Source organism: Marmota monax, unplaced genomic scaffold (assembly GCF_021218885.2).
Source record: "Marmota monax isolate L192 unplaced genomic scaffold, Marmota_monax_Labrador192_F-V1.1 WCK01_AAM20220418_F8-fsc00101, whole genome shotgun sequence".
Lineage (NCBI taxonomy): Eukaryota > Metazoa > Chordata > Mammalia > Rodentia > Sciuridae > Marmota > Marmota monax.
The window spans coordinates 984,322-1,002,491 of record NW_026692786.1 but is presented as its reverse complement, the minus strand read 5'-3'; the positions used below and the strand labels follow the sequence as shown (position 1 = coordinate 1,002,491).

General features: G+C 46.6%; 1 protein-coding gene across 1 annotated transcript; it reads left to right on the top strand.

Annotated features, from left to right (window-relative positions):
* Positions 1-4,375: 4,375 nt before the first annotated feature.
* LOC124094991 (free fatty acid receptor 2-like) lies at positions 4,376-8,149 on the top strand. Its single transcript, XM_046448076.2, has one exon. It carries the CDS (start codon positions 4,643-4,645, stop codon positions 5,624-5,626), a length of 984 nt encoding a protein of 327 aa, XP_046304032.1. The 5' UTR covers positions 4,376-4,642; the 3' UTR covers positions 5,627-8,149.
* The last annotated feature ends 10,021 nt before the right edge of the window (positions 8,150-18,170 follow it).

The following is an 18,170-nucleotide window of genomic DNA, read 5'->3' as shown; positions in this document are numbered from 1 at the left end:
TTTTTGTTTATTTTTATGTAACCTTTATGATGTTGAGGTAGGTTCCTCTATCCCTAGTATCTTCATTGTTTTTGTGTTATCATGAATAAGTGCTAAATTTTGTTGAAATCTAAGTGATTTTTGTCTTAATTTTGTTTATTTGATGATTATATTGATTTGCATATGTTAAACCATCCTTGCGTCTCTGGAATAAAACTAACTTGGTCATGGTGAATAATCTTAACATGATTTGCTAATATTTTAATAAGTATTTTTTGGCATCTAAGTTTATCAGGGCTGTTGGTCTATAGTTTTCTTTCTCTGATGTGTTTTATCTGGTCTTGATATGTGTGATCCTGGCTTCATAGAATGAATCTGAAAGTGTTGCTCTCCTTTCTATTTCATGGAATAATTTGAGGAGTATTGCCATTAGTTCTTCTTTAAAGATTTAGTCGCATTCAGCTGAGAATCCATCTGGTCCTGGGCTTTTCGTTGTTGGAAGGCTTTTTATTATTGCTCCTACCTCATTCCAAGTTAGGTTTTCTGTGTCCTCTTGATTCCTTTTTGGTAGATTTTATTTGTTTACAGATATATCCATTTCTTTGAGGTATTCCGATTTATTGGAGTCTAAGTTTTCAAATAGTCCCTGATGATCTACTGGATTTCTGAGATGTCGGTAGTGATTTCTCCTTTTTCACCTCAAATTTAAATAATTTGGGCTTTTTTTCTTTTTATTAGTTTGGCTAAGAGCTTATCAAACTTGTATATCTTTTCAAAGAACCAGCATGTCCTCTCCCTTTGCTTTCTCTATTAGCACATGTGGCTGTACATATGACCAAAGATCTCTGTGTCATCTTATAACATTCCCTGTCATCCATATTCTCTCTCTCTCTCTCCCCTCACCCTCCCTCTCCCTCTGTCTTTCCCTCTAGGGATTGAACCCAGGGGTGCTTTATCACTGAGTCACATCCCCAGCCCTTTTTATTTTTCATTTTGAGATAGGGTCTTGCTAAGTTGTTGAGGCTGGCCTTGAGCCTGCAGTCCTCCTGTCTCAGCCTCCTTAGTCACTGAGATCACTGGTATGTGCCTCTGCACCAGACTCTTCTGTTTTAGTGCCCTAGGTCTGACCTTTGCCCTATCTGTCACTGTTGAATGCTGAAGAGGACAGTAGGGCTCTGTGAATTTCTGTTTTCAAGACATCGGAAGTGGGCTGAACCAGCGGGGGCGGTCAGATTCTGACTGGCTGCTGTAGCTTATCAAGACACATCAAAGGCCAGGAGGGGAAGACAGGTCAACAGATGAGGCAAGCCTCGTTGGGGACACACTTTCACACTGCAGTCGGCACTTTCAGCTTGCTCCCACGCACTCTTCCTCCAGCCCTCGAGGCCCAGCAGCCCACCCTGCCTCTGTGTTCAGCCTCCTGCGCCTCCAACAGGGCAAGCTCTAGGGGCGCGCCCAGCCTTCATCCTGATGCTCCACGAGTATTTGAGTTATTTTCCTAGGTAAGGGACAGTGCTAGGGTTCGTTTCTAAGGACAAACTGTACAAAGACCACTTCCAGAGGAGCCAGGGTCACCCCTCAAGGCACTGCCCTTTACCAGGGGCGGAAGTGGACCTATCAGGAGATTCCCACAGGCTTGGAAATGGCTCTTGGTCTCTACAGCTCTCTTCCTGACCTGGGAGCCAGCTCACATGCTTGGTTCCGAGAGCACCCGGGTCCAGCAACCTTCACCTTTCCAGGGAGTCTCTGTTATTAAATCCAACGCAACAAAATGGCACAAATGAACTAGGCAGAGGCGCAGGGAGAGTTACATTGTTTGCTTGCTGTGTGTACCAAACTTTCAAAGTCGTTTCCTGAACCCCCATTTTGGGAGGCACGGTGTGGGTTAGGGAGCAGGAACATGGGGAGACCACGTGGGTATCAGAGTGAAGAGCGAAATGACAAGAGATGATTACAAGGGGGTAAACTTGGCTGCACATCACTCCTCCCAGGTCAGGGGGAAGAAGGACAGTCTCTGCTGGCAGGGACAGGCAACCAGTGACAAGACATCCACGTTCCCCGAGGAGAGAGAAAACATTCTTGCAAGTGTCCATCTCTTCACCCTGAGGTGCCACCAGTGAGCAATGTGGGTCCTACACAGAACATGAGGGAACAACAGTGGGAAGAGAGGGCGTCCCAGGCACGGCACAGCCCACTGGGGAGGGAATGAATAGAAAGACCCAGAACCTGGCTCAGCAATTTGGACTCAGGAGAGTGCAGGTCTGTCATGGGAGGATTTGTAAGAAGGGACTGGAGGGGTCAGAGGAAGTCCAGCAAAGTTTGCAATGCTGAGCAGTTTGAGTTGGAGCTTCCTCAAAAGAGAACAGAAATCGATCAGGTTGAGGACCTCTGGAAAAAAGGCGGGGAGGATCAGGTGGAGCAAGATGTGGCTATAGGTGCAGCATCATTTGGGATAACTTCCCAGGAAAAGAAAGCACAAGGCAGCTTGTCAGGACACAGAGAGAAGAGGAATCTGAAAGAACAATTGCAATTTGGGTGCTGGGGAAAATATGTTTGTTGGGGACAGAATTCAGCAGGAGACTCAAAAGGATCGAGTTATCCCAGGAAAAGCTCACCTGTTGACTTCCCTCTTTTTGACTGCAGGACTCTCCCAGGTATAAAAGCCTGTTGCAAGAGGAAGAGGAGAAAGAGGTCCAGTTAGACAAGGCTCCACCTGCTCCTGAGACCCAGCAGATTTGACCAGCCATCTGTCTACCTCCAGGAAAAGGCAAGAGACCAACCTTCGCCAGTGCTCAGGGAAAAGCCTAGTGAGGTCAGATGGCCTCCCTGGGAAGAGATGGGATAGAAGGAAGGACTGTGGATCACTCGTGAAGAGCGGGCAGAGTGTGGGGTGGAAAGAGGTCACGGAGTGAAAAAGAGGCCAGAGCGTGTCTGTCGGAGAGATGGTGCTGGCGAGGGTCTGTGGGGAATCTCCCATGTGTCTCGTCTCTGCCTGCCAGATCTCAAACACCAAAGAGATATGCAGATGGGCCAAGGAATATGTTATCAAGACTAGGTGGAGGTCTCAGGTTTTACTGTATTTTTAAATTAAATCAAATTTAATTTCTAGGCTGGGATTGAACTCAGGGACTCACACATGCTAAGCACACCCTGAGTCACACCCCCAGCCCTTCACATTATATTTAATTAATTAATTAATTTAGGCACTGGGGATTGAACTCAGGGATGCTTTAACACTGAGCTACATTCCCAGGCTTTTTTATTTCTTACTTTGAGATAGAGTCTCCCTAAGTTGCTGAGGGCCTTGCTAAGTTGCTGAGGCTAGCTTCAAATTTGTGATCCTCCTGTCTCAGCCTTCAGAGTCACCAGGATTACAGGTGTGAGCCACCACACCCAGGTCCTCGGGGTTTATTTTAAATGTCACCTTGAATGATAAATTGGGCAGATTTAAGGTCACTCTTGATTTACTTGTGCATATTCTTTCCTTAGGGATCAAGAGAGGGTGGAGTTTGCAGTGCATGCTGGGAATCATGGTAGTTCTGGGGAATCATGGGCTAGGTGTGGTGCACGGGGAGTGAAGGCCATGCTGAGTGGGGTCAGTGACTTTCCCAGAGCTCTAATCTGAGGCATGGCTGGGACAGCAATCCTAGTGACTTGGCCCTGATCAGGCCCCTTCCATTTTCCCAATTAAACCCCCAGGCTTTCTTCATTAGGCTCTGCTTGGAATGGAGAAATTGGGCATCTGCTGCTCACCTGGGGCTTAAGCTGTTTTCCCCTTATCCTCAACCAAATTTGCACTTTCAAGGGTGCCACTGAGGAACTTGAGTTCCAACACAAGGACTTGGGGAAAGAAAAGAAAAAAAGGGTAAAGATAAGGAAAGAAAAAAACCCCACAGATAGGCTGAGTAAAACTGGAGTAGAATTTGAAAACTCAAGACAGTCTTGTCTGCTTCTTCATGATAAAGCCACTTTTCCTTCCTCTCTGTTCACAGACCCATTCATCATTCCCAGATATTTGCTGAGCACCTACTATGCAATGGATACAGTTCTAGGTACTAAAGACACAATGGTGGGCAAGACAGATAGCATGGCTGCCCTCATGCAGTGCCCTTTCTAATAAAGACTTGGATACTTCCTAAGGAGGCTTCTGAGGCACCCAGAATTCTTAAGGAACTTTTTTTTTTTTTTTTTGGGGCTGGGTGTAGTAGCACATGCCTATAATCCCAGCAACTTGGGAGGCTGAGGCAGGAGGATCACAAGTTCAAGGCCAGCTGCAGGGACACCCTGTCTCAAAATAAAATAAAAAGGGCTGGGATGTAGATCAGTAGAGTGCTTGCCACATGTGTGCAAAGCCTTTGGTTTGATCCTCAGTGCTGGGGGGAAAATCGTAGGGATCTAGTCCCCCCAACCCAGCTTTTTTTTGGTGGGTGGGGAGTGGGATAGAGAGGAGGAAGGTGCTAAAGAAGTAATTTGATGGGGAAGCAGCGTGGCCTTCTTGCTCCACCACCCACAGCGAGCAGAACAAACGTCATTGGAAGGGTTGGTCTTAATTTCTCTGGGCCGCGTGGGGTCTGACTACTGCAAGGAAGTTGATCATGGATTCTCCTTGGTTTGGGACTGATCCCATCAGGAGCCATCCTATCTTTCCGTCTTTTCAGGAAGGATGGCCCCAGAGCCCCGAAGCATGGGACTTCTCTTCATTTACTGCATATCTTTTTTCTTTGGTCTCCCCGCCAACCTCCTGGCCCTGCGCGCCTTCGTGGGGCGGGTCCGCCAGCCGCATCCCGCGCCCGTGCACATCCTGCTGCTCAGCCTGACAGTGGCGGACCTCCTGCTGCTGCTGCTGCTGCCCTTCAAGATGATTGAGGCAGCCTACGACTTCCTGTGGCCCCTAGGGAATGCCCTCTGTGCCCTCACGGCCTACGGCTTCTACAGCGGAATCTACTGCAGCACGTGGCTCCTGGCGGGCATCAGCATCGAGCGCTACCGCAGCGTGGCCTTCCCGGTGCAGTACAAGCTCTCCCGCCGGCCCCTGTACGGCGTGATCGCCGCCCTCGTCTCTGGCATCTTGTCCTTCGGACACTGCAGCATTGTGATCATTGTCCAATACCTGCCAACCCACAACGTGAGTGACCCCGAGAGCCTCCCGGTCTGCTACGAGAACTTCACCAAAGAGCAGCTGGACGTGGTGCTGCCCGTGCGCCTGGAGCTGTGCCTGGTCCTCTTCTTCATCCCCATGGCCGTCACCACCTTCTGCTACTGGCGCTTTGTGCACATCATGCTCTCCAGACCCCAAGTGGGGACCAAGAAGCGCTGGAGAGCCGTGGGGCTGGCCGCTGTGACCCTCTTCAATTTCCTGGTCTGCTTCGGGCCCTACAATGTGTCCCACGTGGTGGGGTTCTTCCAGAAGAGCAGCCAGAATTGGCGCGCGTGCGCCGTGCTCTTCAGCGCTCTGAACGCCTGCATCGACCCCTTGATTTTCTACTTCTCCTCCTCAGCCGCGCGCAGGGCCTTTGATAGGGAACTGCGGAGGCTGCAGACCTGGGGGGCTTCCCTGTCGGCCGAGTGGAGAAAAGCCAGGGAGGCGGCCGTAAAGAAAGGAAAGGCGAGTGCAGGCATGGTCAACGACAGCTTCACGGGAGAATAGATGGTGTCGCCTTTTGGGGAGGAGGCTCCAAAAGGGAGACAATGAATCAGAACTGGGTGAGTTCTCCTGTGCCCCTCTGAACAGCCAAAGAGAGTCACAGGCACCTCAACTCCAACTCGCCCAATGAGTGAGTGTTTTCATTTCCTTCCTTGGGCTTGGTGACATTTCCTACAGTAAGCCACAAGCCCTTGCATCCTGGGACATCAGAATCTTGGATTCCTTATCTATTTCACCACTCAGTATCTAGGAGGTGGTGGCGTTTACTCACCTACCGCAGAGCTCTTATTTCTGACCGTGGCCCTGATCCAGAAAAGGGGATCCACAGGCTGGGTGCACGTCTCAGCATGGGCAAGTCTGCAATGCAAGGTGGGCACCTGAAGGTTCCCCACCAGCACCCCAACCACAGCAGGTGCTGCCTCAAGAGCAAGAAAAAGAGTCCTGCGGGGAAGAGTCTATGCAGGCTGAAGAAGCCCAGGTCAGGGTTCTTTGCCAAGTGCTGCCCTTTTGAGTTTTCTTCTTTTTTCCCTGATCCATCTTGCCAGAGATCTGTCATTTGTATTCTTTAGAAAATCAAGACCCTTTCCAGCATTCTCTCTGTTGTCTATGTCATTAATCTTTATTCCTATTTATTTTCCTTGTACTTTCTTAAATCTTTTTTAGTTACTTCATTTTCTTTTTTAAGTTGGGGGTTTCATTAACTTCACTCTCTCTTCCTAACAGATCCTCATGTAAGTGCTTAAGTTCATAGATTTCCCTGTAAGGACAGCTTAGAACAGATTTTGATTTGCAGAATTTTTATCAGTTTGAGGTCTGTGTCAGTTCTAATTTCCAAAGGACGTTTTTCTTTGGCTGTTGAGTTTAGAAATGTTTCTTTGTTTTTAGGCATGTGGGTTTTTACCTCCCGTCTCTCTTTTGTTATTCATTTCTAACTACGTTGCCCTGAGGTCAGAGAATATTATTGAAATGGGTCCAGTTCTTGGAAATTTGTTGAGTATTCTTTTTAATACCAGAAAAATAATCAGTTTTGAAAAGAAGACAGATTCTACAATCGATGGGTGGGTTCTGTCTGGGTTTTATACACCTCAGATTGAAGTTGTTAATTTGTGGGGTTCAAAGCTTTATAATCTTTACATACTTTTTTGTTGGTGGTGTTTGGGGTACCAGGGATTGAACCCAGGGGTGCTTAACCACTGAGCCACATCCCCAGCCCTTTTAAAAAATATCTTATTTAGAGACAGGATCTTGCTGAGTTGCTTAGGGCCTTGCTAAATTGCTGAGGCTGGCTTTGAACTTGAGATCTTTCTACCTCAGCCTCCCCAGCTGCTGGGATTACAGGTGCACACTACCACACCCGGCTACCTTTACATACTTTTTGGTCTATTCGATCTATCACTGACAAGGAGAGGGTGTGAGGTGCTTTTCTAGACGGTAAATTTGACTATTTCCTCCTTGTAGTTCTGTCTTGCTGGTGAATTGAAACTTTGAGCATTTTTTTTTGCCTTAAAATTGATTTTGTCTGATATTAATAGAGCCACACTGATGTGTTTTGAGGTTACTATTTGCTTGCTACACTTTCACCCAACCTTTTACTTGTAACATTCTATATTCTTGTTTTAGATGCATCTTGTATACACGGTACATGGTGGAGTGGTTGGATTTTTTTGGCAATCTGGTCTTTCAACTTGACACTGTGTGTCATTTAACTATATCATTTTGTTTATTTATATTTATGTAATAATATTTTTTCAATATAATCGGGATTATTTCTGTCATACTATTTTAAACAGTTTCATTGAACTACACACACACATTGAAATATACACGTACGTTGCACAGGGCCAAATGATAAGCATACAGGTCAAATGAATTATCACAGAGTGAACTCACGTATTTAAATTCAAAAAGACATGAAACATCTACTTGTGCTGTTTGTTTTCCTAGAGTTTTAATATTTCTCTTTTCTTCCCTCTGGCCTTCCTTGGGGACTGAGGTTTTTATTTTATTTTATTTTCTTGCTTCATTTCTTGTTCTCCACTAACTTGGAGAGTATTTGCTGTGTTCGTTTAGACATTGTAATATGCCAGGATTTCTCAGTTAGTCCTTCCCTTCTTTCCTTCCTTCCTTCTTCTCTTTAAATATCATACATTAAAGAAAAATCAATGCCAGGTGGTTTTGAACTGTGTCAGTCAAGTTCAGGAGTTCTAGAGTGTGGTCTGGAGACCCTTTCAGGGGTCTGGGAGCTCAAAATTATTTACATAATGATGCTAGCATGCCAATTTTTGTTTTTTTCACTCTCATTCTTTGACAAGTGATGTGCAATGGAGATTTTCAGATTAGTCTGTTATGGTGTCACATGTGACATGTGACACCATAACAGACTAATAATGCAGGATGCATGGAAATACGGCTGTCTTCCAGGAAGTCAGCCCTTAAAGAGATCTGCAAAAATGTAAAAGGACGCAACCCTTTTCATTAATTTTCTGAAAATATCATTATTTTTGTTAAAATGTGTTATTTTGTATTAATGTGTACTGGTTTTATGATTGCTATTGTTTTTCAATAAATTCATACACGTTTTAAATTTTTTCTCTCTTAATTTTTTAATATGCTGTATACCAATAGGTATAACCTATGCAAAAAAAAGCTCTTTGGGGTCTTCAATAATTTTTTAAAGTATAAAAGGGCCCTGAGGGCTGGGGTGTAGCTCAGTGGTGGAGCACTTGCCTCCTAGGTACAAAGCCCTGGGTTCCACCTCCCGCACTGGGGGGAAAAAAAGCCCTCAGATATTTGAGAATTGCTGATCTAATGAGATCCTAGATGTGTTTGTCAGCTCTTTGTCAATGTGCCTAAAATACACGACAAGAACAACTTAGAGAAGGAAGAGTTTATCTCTGTGGGGCTCATGGTCTCAGAGGTCTCAGTCCAGGGTCATCCACGCTCCATCACTCTGGGCCTGGGGTAAGGCAGAACATGGTGACCAAAGGATGTCATGGTGCGTTCCTCGTGACAAAAACACCCAGGGTCACTCCAGATGAACTGGGCTGTGCAAAATAACCACACAAGAGACAGAGAGACCTTTTTCTTTGGGTCCTATGACAGCTCCTCTGACCTTATGGGCCCATGGAAAGAGAGGAGCAAGTGCTGAACCCTTTTATTGGGAAGAAGCCATTCAAATGAGGGAAGAGAACACACAGGAATGGGTGAGTGTGGCTCAACCCCTGTGGGTGACATGCTACACCCGAAGACACACCTTGCTATCTGAGCTGGAACAATGGCCCAAGTCACCACAAAATATAGTGATTGGCCAGAGCCTCGTGCTTCAGGACTGGAAGGTGTGGGTCATTCAGAGTGGCTTCCCACAGAAAAGATTTTAAAAGTTTGTCAGGGAAAAAGTTATGAACAGACAGTGTGCTTTACTTTGGAAGGGGGATTTGTAAAACTCTACAAGTTCCTAAGATCTAATTTCTGCAACTACTTCTGTTTCCTAGAACATTGTGTTAATGGGGGAAAGGGGAAGGGTTGACATGAGCAAGGTTATCCTCGGCCCTATGTGGTTTTCAGGTCAATGCCAGGGAGGGTGAACATCCACTGGATAGGGACCTAGATGTGAAGTCAGGTCACTTAGTTTGTCTAAACTAGGTAAAATCTTTCTCCTAAAGCAAGGTTCAAAACAGCACACCCCCATCAGTACTTCACATCTCTTTTGTGTGTGTGATACTGGAGATTATTCAAACTCTCACCACTCTTATTCAATGTAGCACTTGAAATTATAACCAGAGCAATTAGGTAAGAAAAGGAAATTAAAGGGATGCAAATAGGAAAAGAAGTCAAAATATCTCTGTTTGTAGATGATGTGATCCTAGACTTAGGAGATCAATGGAAGGATTTCTCATGTTCTTAGATAGGCAGAATTAATCTTAAAACACACATCTTTTGATAAGTCTAAGGTTTGTGTTCTGTTAACCAAGTATGATTTGGAAAATACAAAATTATGTCAAACAGGCACTTTCAGACTCTATCCGGCTCACACAAAGCCCTTGCAAGATCCTGATGAGTTCACCTGCAGGGACTACACCCCACCCCCGTGGAGAGGAGAATTGATGACTTACGGGAAATCTCCAAAAGTTCCAGGTTCCTTATGTTTACAATGTCACTCCTGTGATGCTGAAAAGTCTCGTCATAGGGGACAGGGCAAGTGATAAGAAGGGGATGAAAAAGAGCTTATGGGGTGGCGGATCTGAAGATAACAGATTTATCACAAGGCGCCCTGTAATCCCTTTTGAAAACTGAGCCAGCCATCAGAGGCAGGGATTTGTTGGTAGACCTTCTTGGCAGAATCCCTTCTTCTTTAGCAACAGTATCCCTCCCTCCCCCTCTGTGGTGTGGTTTGGTAGAGTCAAATTCACCTCCCACCTTATACTCCAAAGGTAGATGTGTGACCCAGAACCAGGACCATCAGCAGAGGTCAGCCCCTAACTCCAGTGATGGTTCACCTGTGGGCATGTGACTCAGTACAGGCCAAGGAAAGCCAAACTCACACTTTATGCTTAACCATTAGGAGAAAAAAAAAAACCCTCTGAACTCGAACTTGAACTTGAAGTTAGCCTATCTCTTCTGGGGGAGCTACTTTGAGCCTAAGAGGCTACTGAAGCCTGAAGCGAACTCTAAGGCAACTAGAACAGAGAGAAAACATGTCCAGGAACTTTATGTCCCAAAGCAGGTCTACTCTGGGGCTTTTCAGATCTGGGCACCCTAAATTTTCCCTCCTTAGCTTAAGGCAGTTTGATTTTCAGCTGTTTTCAACCAAAAGACAAATCATTACACAAACCATCACAGTTGCAGCCAGCCTTTCTTCATTACTTTTAAAATCCAGTTTAAGAATTTATACCTGAGCTGGGTGCCGTGGCATGCACCTGTAGTCTCACCTGGGCAGGAGACCCAGACAGAAGAATCACAAGTCCAAGGCCAGCCTGAGCCACACAGGCAACACAGTGAGAAGCTACCTCCAAAAGACTCCCAAAACCAAAAGATTTAAGTATGGAAACTAAAACCATAACAAACAAGCGTACTTATCATGCAGAACGAATACACGGTGATATTTAGTCACAGTCCTCCAGATTTCTAACATTGGGGTCCCCATTGGTCCTCTTTCTCACTGCGTTTCCACCTTCTTTAAGAAAGACATTATTTTGGAATGTAAGTGCATCCTTCCCGTCCATGTTTTAAAAATGTACTTTGCACTTGAGTCCAGAAACACTGTTTGGTATTATCTTTGTCCATAAGTACCATACAGGTCAGGTCATTCTATAACAACCTGTTTTCCACCCCAAATCGTGTCTTTCATATCTACAGATCTCATGGATTTCTTTTGTCTGCTATAATATTCCATCATATTAATATACCAAATTATATATTTTTTATTCTACTATTGATAGACATTTAGCTAATTTCCCATTTGCACCAGCATAACCATCCTGCTGTGAACATCCCCCCAATGTCTCTTTATACGTGAGTGGGACAGCTCTCTACTAGGTGGTATGGAGGGTGCATTTTCAGTTTCAGTAGAAGCTGTCAAGATGCTCTGCAAAGAAATGGCATAAATCTAGCTCTTTCTGAAAAAGGGCTCATCAGTGCAGACCATGGCAGCCTTCCCACGGGCCCCCTCCCAACCCTAGTCCTGCAGGCAACATGAAGTACTGAGGAGCAGGGAATGTGTCAGGAAAGGCCTGACACCCTCAAAGTCACCCTGTGGATTGGTACATGTGCTGCACATATGTATGGATTGTGGTGGGGAGAAGTGGGGCAGAGGACCTCTCTAGAGCTCCAAGAAGCAGAGAAGCAAGTGGTTCGTCTCCCTGGACCATGCCTCTCCTAACCAAATCAGATGGTCATGAACATTCAAGAAAAGCATAAAGATAACAGGATACACTTCAATTCATCAAAGGGGTTTCTTCCTCAAGTTCACCTTTTATAAAGAAAGGGCACATGTGTCAGAGAGAAATGGTGAATGGAAACTAGAAAATTTGGGTCCTGAAGATGGTGGAGATGGAAGAGAGAGAGCAAAGGGAAAATTAAGATGCTGGGATGGTGAGGGAGGATCTGGGGTGGTGGTCGGGCTTCCTGGCTCTTGGGAATGAAAATGAAGCCACTGTTGGTCCTGGGTCATGCAATGTGGCCAAGACAAGACAATGTCACCAGGCAGATGAAACAGAATCTGTCTGTATTCATGCGTCTGTGTCAAATGGCTTCCAAAGGAACTGGAGCCCCCCTAGATCTATATAGCTCCAGGGAAGAACAGGTGAGAAGAAGGCAGACAGACACAGGGGCAGGGGACAGGCCAGTGGGAGATGAAGTCAGAGAGGGAGACAGCGTCGTCGGAGGCCCTGCCTGCAGAGAGCAATGGGCTGGGCCATGACCCCTGGCCCTCTGTGGACATGTTAGCAAATGCCCAGCCCCTTCTTGGATGTCCATGTGACTATGCGCTTTGGAAGGTTTCATGGAGTAGGGCTGAAGCTAAGCAAGTCCATCCAGCTCCTGAGTAGGAAACACTGACCAGACAAGGAGAGTAGCCAGGGACAGGGCTGGGAGTGCTGGGGGAGCCGGCAGATTGTTCCTGTAGAATAATCTGTCAAGAGGAGACGTTAAACAGGATGCCTGAAATTTGAGAGCAGAACAAGTCTGAAAAGAAGAATCATCAGAGTTTGAGACTTAGAAGAGAATAATTAGATTTGTGGGAACAGACTTTTGGGGGGAAACTCCGAGGGCTAAGAGAAAGAGAAAGAGCTCCACTCTTTAACCAAGGGTTGAGAAAGAACTCAACTCTTGACCTTCCTCTTCCGACACACAGCAAGTTCAAGTGGAAAGGTTCTTGGCTCCCGGGTGACCCTGAGACGGCAGAGAGACACTTATTTCTGTATCCTATTCCACACCTTAATAAACATCCCTTGAATGCCATCTCCAATAGCCCCCTGCTTAGGAACAGGATGAAGCTGATTACCTAAAATACTGATCAGAAAAGGAAAGGCCAGGAGACCCAAGTGATCAGCTCTACCCAGCTGGGGACTAAGGTCTTTGCCTACATCCCCAGTGGTGGGTGAAGTCAGAAGAGTAAAAATTCAAGAAAACTGAATGGGGACTAAGAGATCAGTGGAGGGATTACCCCAGTTGAGGTGGGAAGGCATCTGGCAGAGTTGGTCTCCCCTGTCAAGAGCACAGAATTGCCCTGGCATTCAAAAAGCCTATGATGTGACAGTCCTCAAGCCACTGTCACTGGGGACCTGGGGTTTTGCCTGCCCAGCACCCACTCCCCCTCCTTCCAGTTTTCCTTTAGTCAATCACTCTTTCTTCTCTGTGTCCACATGGCATGAGGTGTTGGGGGACAGGGGCTGGGGGAGGTTGGCCCCACCCACTTGCAGGGGAGGGCACGTGGCCCTTTCCTTGGACTCATGAAGGATGTTTTCTAGAATATTCAGGAAAGAAATATTCTCTTTGCCCAGGTTGCTTAGAAAGATAGTCGAAACGGAATCCTGGAGCTTCTAGAAGTCATCTTTGGCATGAGGGCTCACCTGAGAACAAAGCCCGCAGAGGAGAGCAGCGCTGAGACTCAAAATCAGATGACAAGTGGCGGCATTTGAGCACCCAGATATGGCTGTTTCTGAAGCTGTTTTTCCTCAATGCTTCAATCTCATAGCCAATAAATCCCAGGGTTTGCTTATTCAGCTTATAAATGGTGAACTTGGGGAAGAAACCCCTCTGATGAATCATGTGGAATCAGTTCATACTAATATTTTTAAAGAGAACTTGTCACTAATAAGAGAATCAATGAGAATAGGTACCTTTGAATTAAATATTTTCTGATTTTGTAGTATAAATGAGAGCAGATTCAAGGCTATCTGTAGAGTAATGTGTGATTCTGTTGCATTTTGACATGTAAGGGTTAGGATAGCCCCTGGGCCAGGCGGGGCACACAGCTCTGGGCAGGCAGGAGATTGCCCTCATTGCTCTCATAAATCAGATGCCTGGGTAAGAACAACGACTCATCAGAAATGCGTTCTGAAGTTTTAAAAGTGTTTCTGCACATACTATAAAACAAGCATAAACCATCCTACGTTATTGGCTTCTTATGCCTTTTCTTTTTCCTGGTACTGGAGATTGAACCCAGAGGTGCTCTACTTCTGATCTATATCCCCCGCTCTTTTTAATTTTTTTTTTTTTTTTGAGACCAGGTGTTGCTAAGTTGCAGTGGCTGGCCTCAGGCCTGCCATCCTCCTGCCTCAGCCTCTCCAGTAATGAGGCCACAAGCATGTGCCACCACACCAAGCCTCCTATGCCTTCTAATCAGTGAGGTCTACCAAATCCAGCAAGGTGAGATGCCTTGCTCAAAAATATATGCCAGATAGACAGAGAGGCAGGAGGATTATGAGTTCAAAGCCATCCTCAGCAAAAGCGAGGTGCTAAGCAACCCAGTGAGACCTTGTCTCTAAATAAAATATCAAAAAGGGGCTGGGGATGTGGCTCATTGGCCGAGTGCTCCTGAATTCAATCCCTGGTACCCTCCCAAGGCGGGGGGGGGGGGATACACAAACACACACACACACACACACACACAGCCAGACAGTGGCCACTCCTGCACCAGAATCTGTGTAGGACTCTGGACTCAGTGTTCCTTCTGTTCCACCAGCTTCCTCTTACAAGATAGTATCCAGTATGTGGCACTCAGGGACAGCAGTGCAGAGGAAAGCCCACCCTCCCCAAGGGAGGCACTCATAAGGGCACCCAAGAAGCAGAAAACAGGAAGAACATGGCCCGTTTGCGGCTGGCAGACTAGGCTCTAGGAAGGCTGCGGACTCCATCTCTTCTTTCAGGAATTTACATCCCTCTATCCACCCAGAACCCATGGACAACCTTCCTGGGAGGCTTGCCTCCTCCAGGTAGGAGCAGTAGATGATGACTTGCTTTCTTAGAGTCCCCTCTCATCTAGGACACAGGCTGTGACAGAGGTGCCATCGAGTAGTGTCCCAAGTGGGAGCCATGCTGCAAAGCTGTGCTGGGAAACCAAGAAGCTGTTTGGGGAGGGGACAGACAGCGCAGCCAGCTTCAGTGTGGCAGAGGAGAAGTCCTGGGTGTGCAGCAGCAGTACCCAGGTATAAGCTGCGGGGTCTGTGCCAGGGGTGTAGACAGCGCTGTGTCTCCAAGCACAACCTCCACTCCTGCTCCTCAGGCTGTCCTGGGAGCCCATGGCTAACGAATAGACTTTAACCACAAAATTCCTTTTCTGCTCAGCCAAGCAAGAGGGGAGCCTTGTATGTACAGAGAAGGCTGAAATCAGAAGGCATGGAGGGTCTCCATTTGGACCTGCCTCCTGTCTATGCCTCAGTCCTTCTGCCAACCCCTCGGTCCTGCGTGTCCTCCGAGGAAGAAGGCAGCCCAGCTCCTGCTGTGACTTGTGGTCTGGGCCTTGGTCAGTCTTGTTCTCCTGGCCAGGTGCCTCCTGGCTGGAGTCTGCCGCAGGGACAGGGCTTGTTCTGTGGAAGACAAGCTGCTCTGTTCATCTGTGTCTTGACCCTAGGATTCAGCAGCACTCTGGCCTGGGCCACCATAAGGGAACCCACCAGCCTCCATTTCTATACAAGAATGTTGTCACACAATATGGCTGTGGGGCAAGGAACACGGGAAAACTTACTGCCAGGATCCTGGAGGGAAATTGAGCCTGCTGATGCTTCTGCCTGGGTCCTGCAGGAGCAGAAGCCCATGAACACGGGGCCTCGGCACTGAGTTAAATGTTCCCTGTGCTCTGAACTATGCTAGATCCCCCCAAAGACTCCCACTGCAGGGAGACAAGGGTGTTCCCTTGTCCAGGACACCTGCCTGCATCCTTATTCACCCGCCATTCCTTCCACCATCAACTGGGTTCATGGAGTACCTGCTCCATGACAGACATTAGTCAAGGTGCTCAGAAGCACTCTGGCTCTCATGTAGGTTAAGTTCCATGGGGAGTCATGGAGGAAGGCTGGGTGGACCCCTCTGGCCTGGAGTTTGGGGAGCTGCCCAGGAAATAAGAAACACTTCAGACAGGGTCAGCATTCCAGCAGATAGGCACAGGCAGAGACTTTCTCAATAGCACCCCTAAAGCTCAGGAAGTAATGCCAAGTGTTAATAAATGGGAAGGCATCAAATTAAAAAGCTTCTGCATAGCCAAGGAAACAATTGGAATGTGAAGACAGAATCCATAGAATGGGAAAAAAAAATTGCTAGCTACTATTCTGATAGAGAATTAGTATGTAGAATATATATAGAAAAACTGTACACCAAAAAAATCAAATAACCCAATTAATAAAGGGGCCAATGAATTACAGACACTTCTCAAAAGAAGAAATACAAATGGCCACAAATACATGAAAAAATGTTTCATCATTAGCAATGAGGGAAACACAAGTAAAACTACACTGAGACTCCATCCCAAGCATCAGAATGGCAGGCGTCAAGAATACAAATACTAACAAATGCTGGGCAGGACGTGGAGAAAAGGACACGTTTACACTGTTGGTACAACTGTAAGTTAGCACAGCCACTATGGAAATCAGTGTGAAGGCTTCTCAAAAGACTAGACATGGGACCACCCATGTGACCCAGCTCTTCCACTCCTGGTATCTACCCTGAAGAATTAAAGGCATCTCTCTGCAGGGATCCTGCACACCCATGTTTACCAGCACAGTTCCCAATAGGTAAACTCTGGAACCAGCCTAGGTGTCCACCAGTGGATGGCTGGATAAAGAAAACGTGCTATATATACACAACGGAGTTTCACTCAGCCACAAAGAAATATGAAATTACGGCATTCTCAGGAAAATAGATGGAACTAGAGCCCATTATGTTAAGAGAAATAAGTCAAACTCAGAAGATAAAGGGCCTTCTGTTTTCTCTCCTATGCAAAAGCTAGAGAGAAAAAAGGAAAAGAAAGGTGGGGACAGATCTCATGAACTCAAAGGGAGGTCAGTAGAGGAAAGGGACCAGGGGTGGCAGGGAGTGGGGGGAGGGGAAAGTGCTGGGGAGCGATATCGGCCTAATTATATTGTTAGGTTGTGTATTGTGTGCATGTGTGAATATATAACAACAAATCCCATAAATATGTACAACTGTAATACACCAAGAAAAAAATGTTAGAGAAAATAAAATAAATAAATTACATGGTGGAAAAGAAAAAAAAAACCACTTTAAATGCTCAAACTGTAAAAGGCCCAAGAGAGTTTACAGTGTCATTTTGATATGCAAGTGGCTTCTTCCTCCCTGTTTCTGGGCCAAGAGGGTATGAGACAGCAAATAAAAATGATCTGTTGGCTAAACCTGAAAATATATTCATGTGTGCATTTCTTAATTGTTAGACTCCGTAAAAGAGTTTTTACTGGAGCAACAGAAAACCAGGTCAGCCACAAAGAGTCAGGGCAAGTCACTCCAAGCAAGCACTATCACAAAGGCACAGATCTCCAAACAGAAACAAGGTCGACGTGGCTGCAGATGCACATCACAAGACATTGCATGACCACAGAGGAATGGCTCAAGTGTTCAGGAGAGGAGAAGCAGGGCAGGGTACATGGGGAGAGAGAAGGCAGGGGGGCGGGCTCACCTCTCTCTTGCTCTGGAACCACAGCAGAGGACATAGGGACTAGTCAACCGATTCCAAGTGGCGATCAGGTCTGAGGCTCAAGGCACATGGTCCCGTGGTCTATAGCTGAGCCATGGGGTGGGAATAAAAACTGGCTGAGATGAGAAGAGCAGCAAGTAAATAAAAGCAAATCACTGGATCACACCAGGATGTCAAAGAGTCTAGAATAAAAACACAAACTCAGGGCCTGGATTATGTCCCAGATTATGTCTCTAGAACTTTAACTCTATCAACCCTCAATCTCCACTAAACCCCACAAGATAGGCTCTGAGATTATTTCCCTTTCACGGGGAATGAACAGGAGATTAAATGACTTGTCCATACCCACCCAGTTGAGGGGTCCCTAGAGGCTGGGACCAGGCAATCTGCCTCCATCCCTGCCCTTGACCACCACCCTACACAGCCCTTGGAGATCCCTCTCCAGATGACAGGAAACTGTCCATGTTCTCCACTTAGGAATCAATAGTGCAGACTCCTGGGATCAGTTCTGGGGAAGAGTTGAGATTTTTCAGGTTCTCTCCCGAGAGTAACCAACTACAGGCTTTCTGTGACGACACCGCCTATCCTGGTGTCGCGGCCCATCCCTGAGCACAGCCAGAGGAGGCGGCAGTAGCTGCAACTCCACCACTTCCTAAAGGAAGTAAAAACCAAGAAATCAAGTGAGGTCCCAGGAGACTGCCTATGCTCTAGAGAATTCCTGATGGTGGGCAATAGAAGGAATCAGGAGACAAGGTAAGGGTTCAATCCCAAAGGACAGACCAAGCCAGGGAGGTACAGGATCAGAGAAAGGATCAGTGTTAAAGAGGTGCTGGTTATGGGGAGACAGCCTGGTGCTGAATGAGGCAGGGGGGTGGCGGGAGGAACAGCGGAGGTCACAGCCAC

Coding starts and splice junctions, on each gene's coding strand:
- LOC124094991 (XM_046448076.2), top strand. CDS start 4,643: ATGGCCCCAGAGCCCCGAAGCATGGGACTTCTCTTCATTTACTGCATA.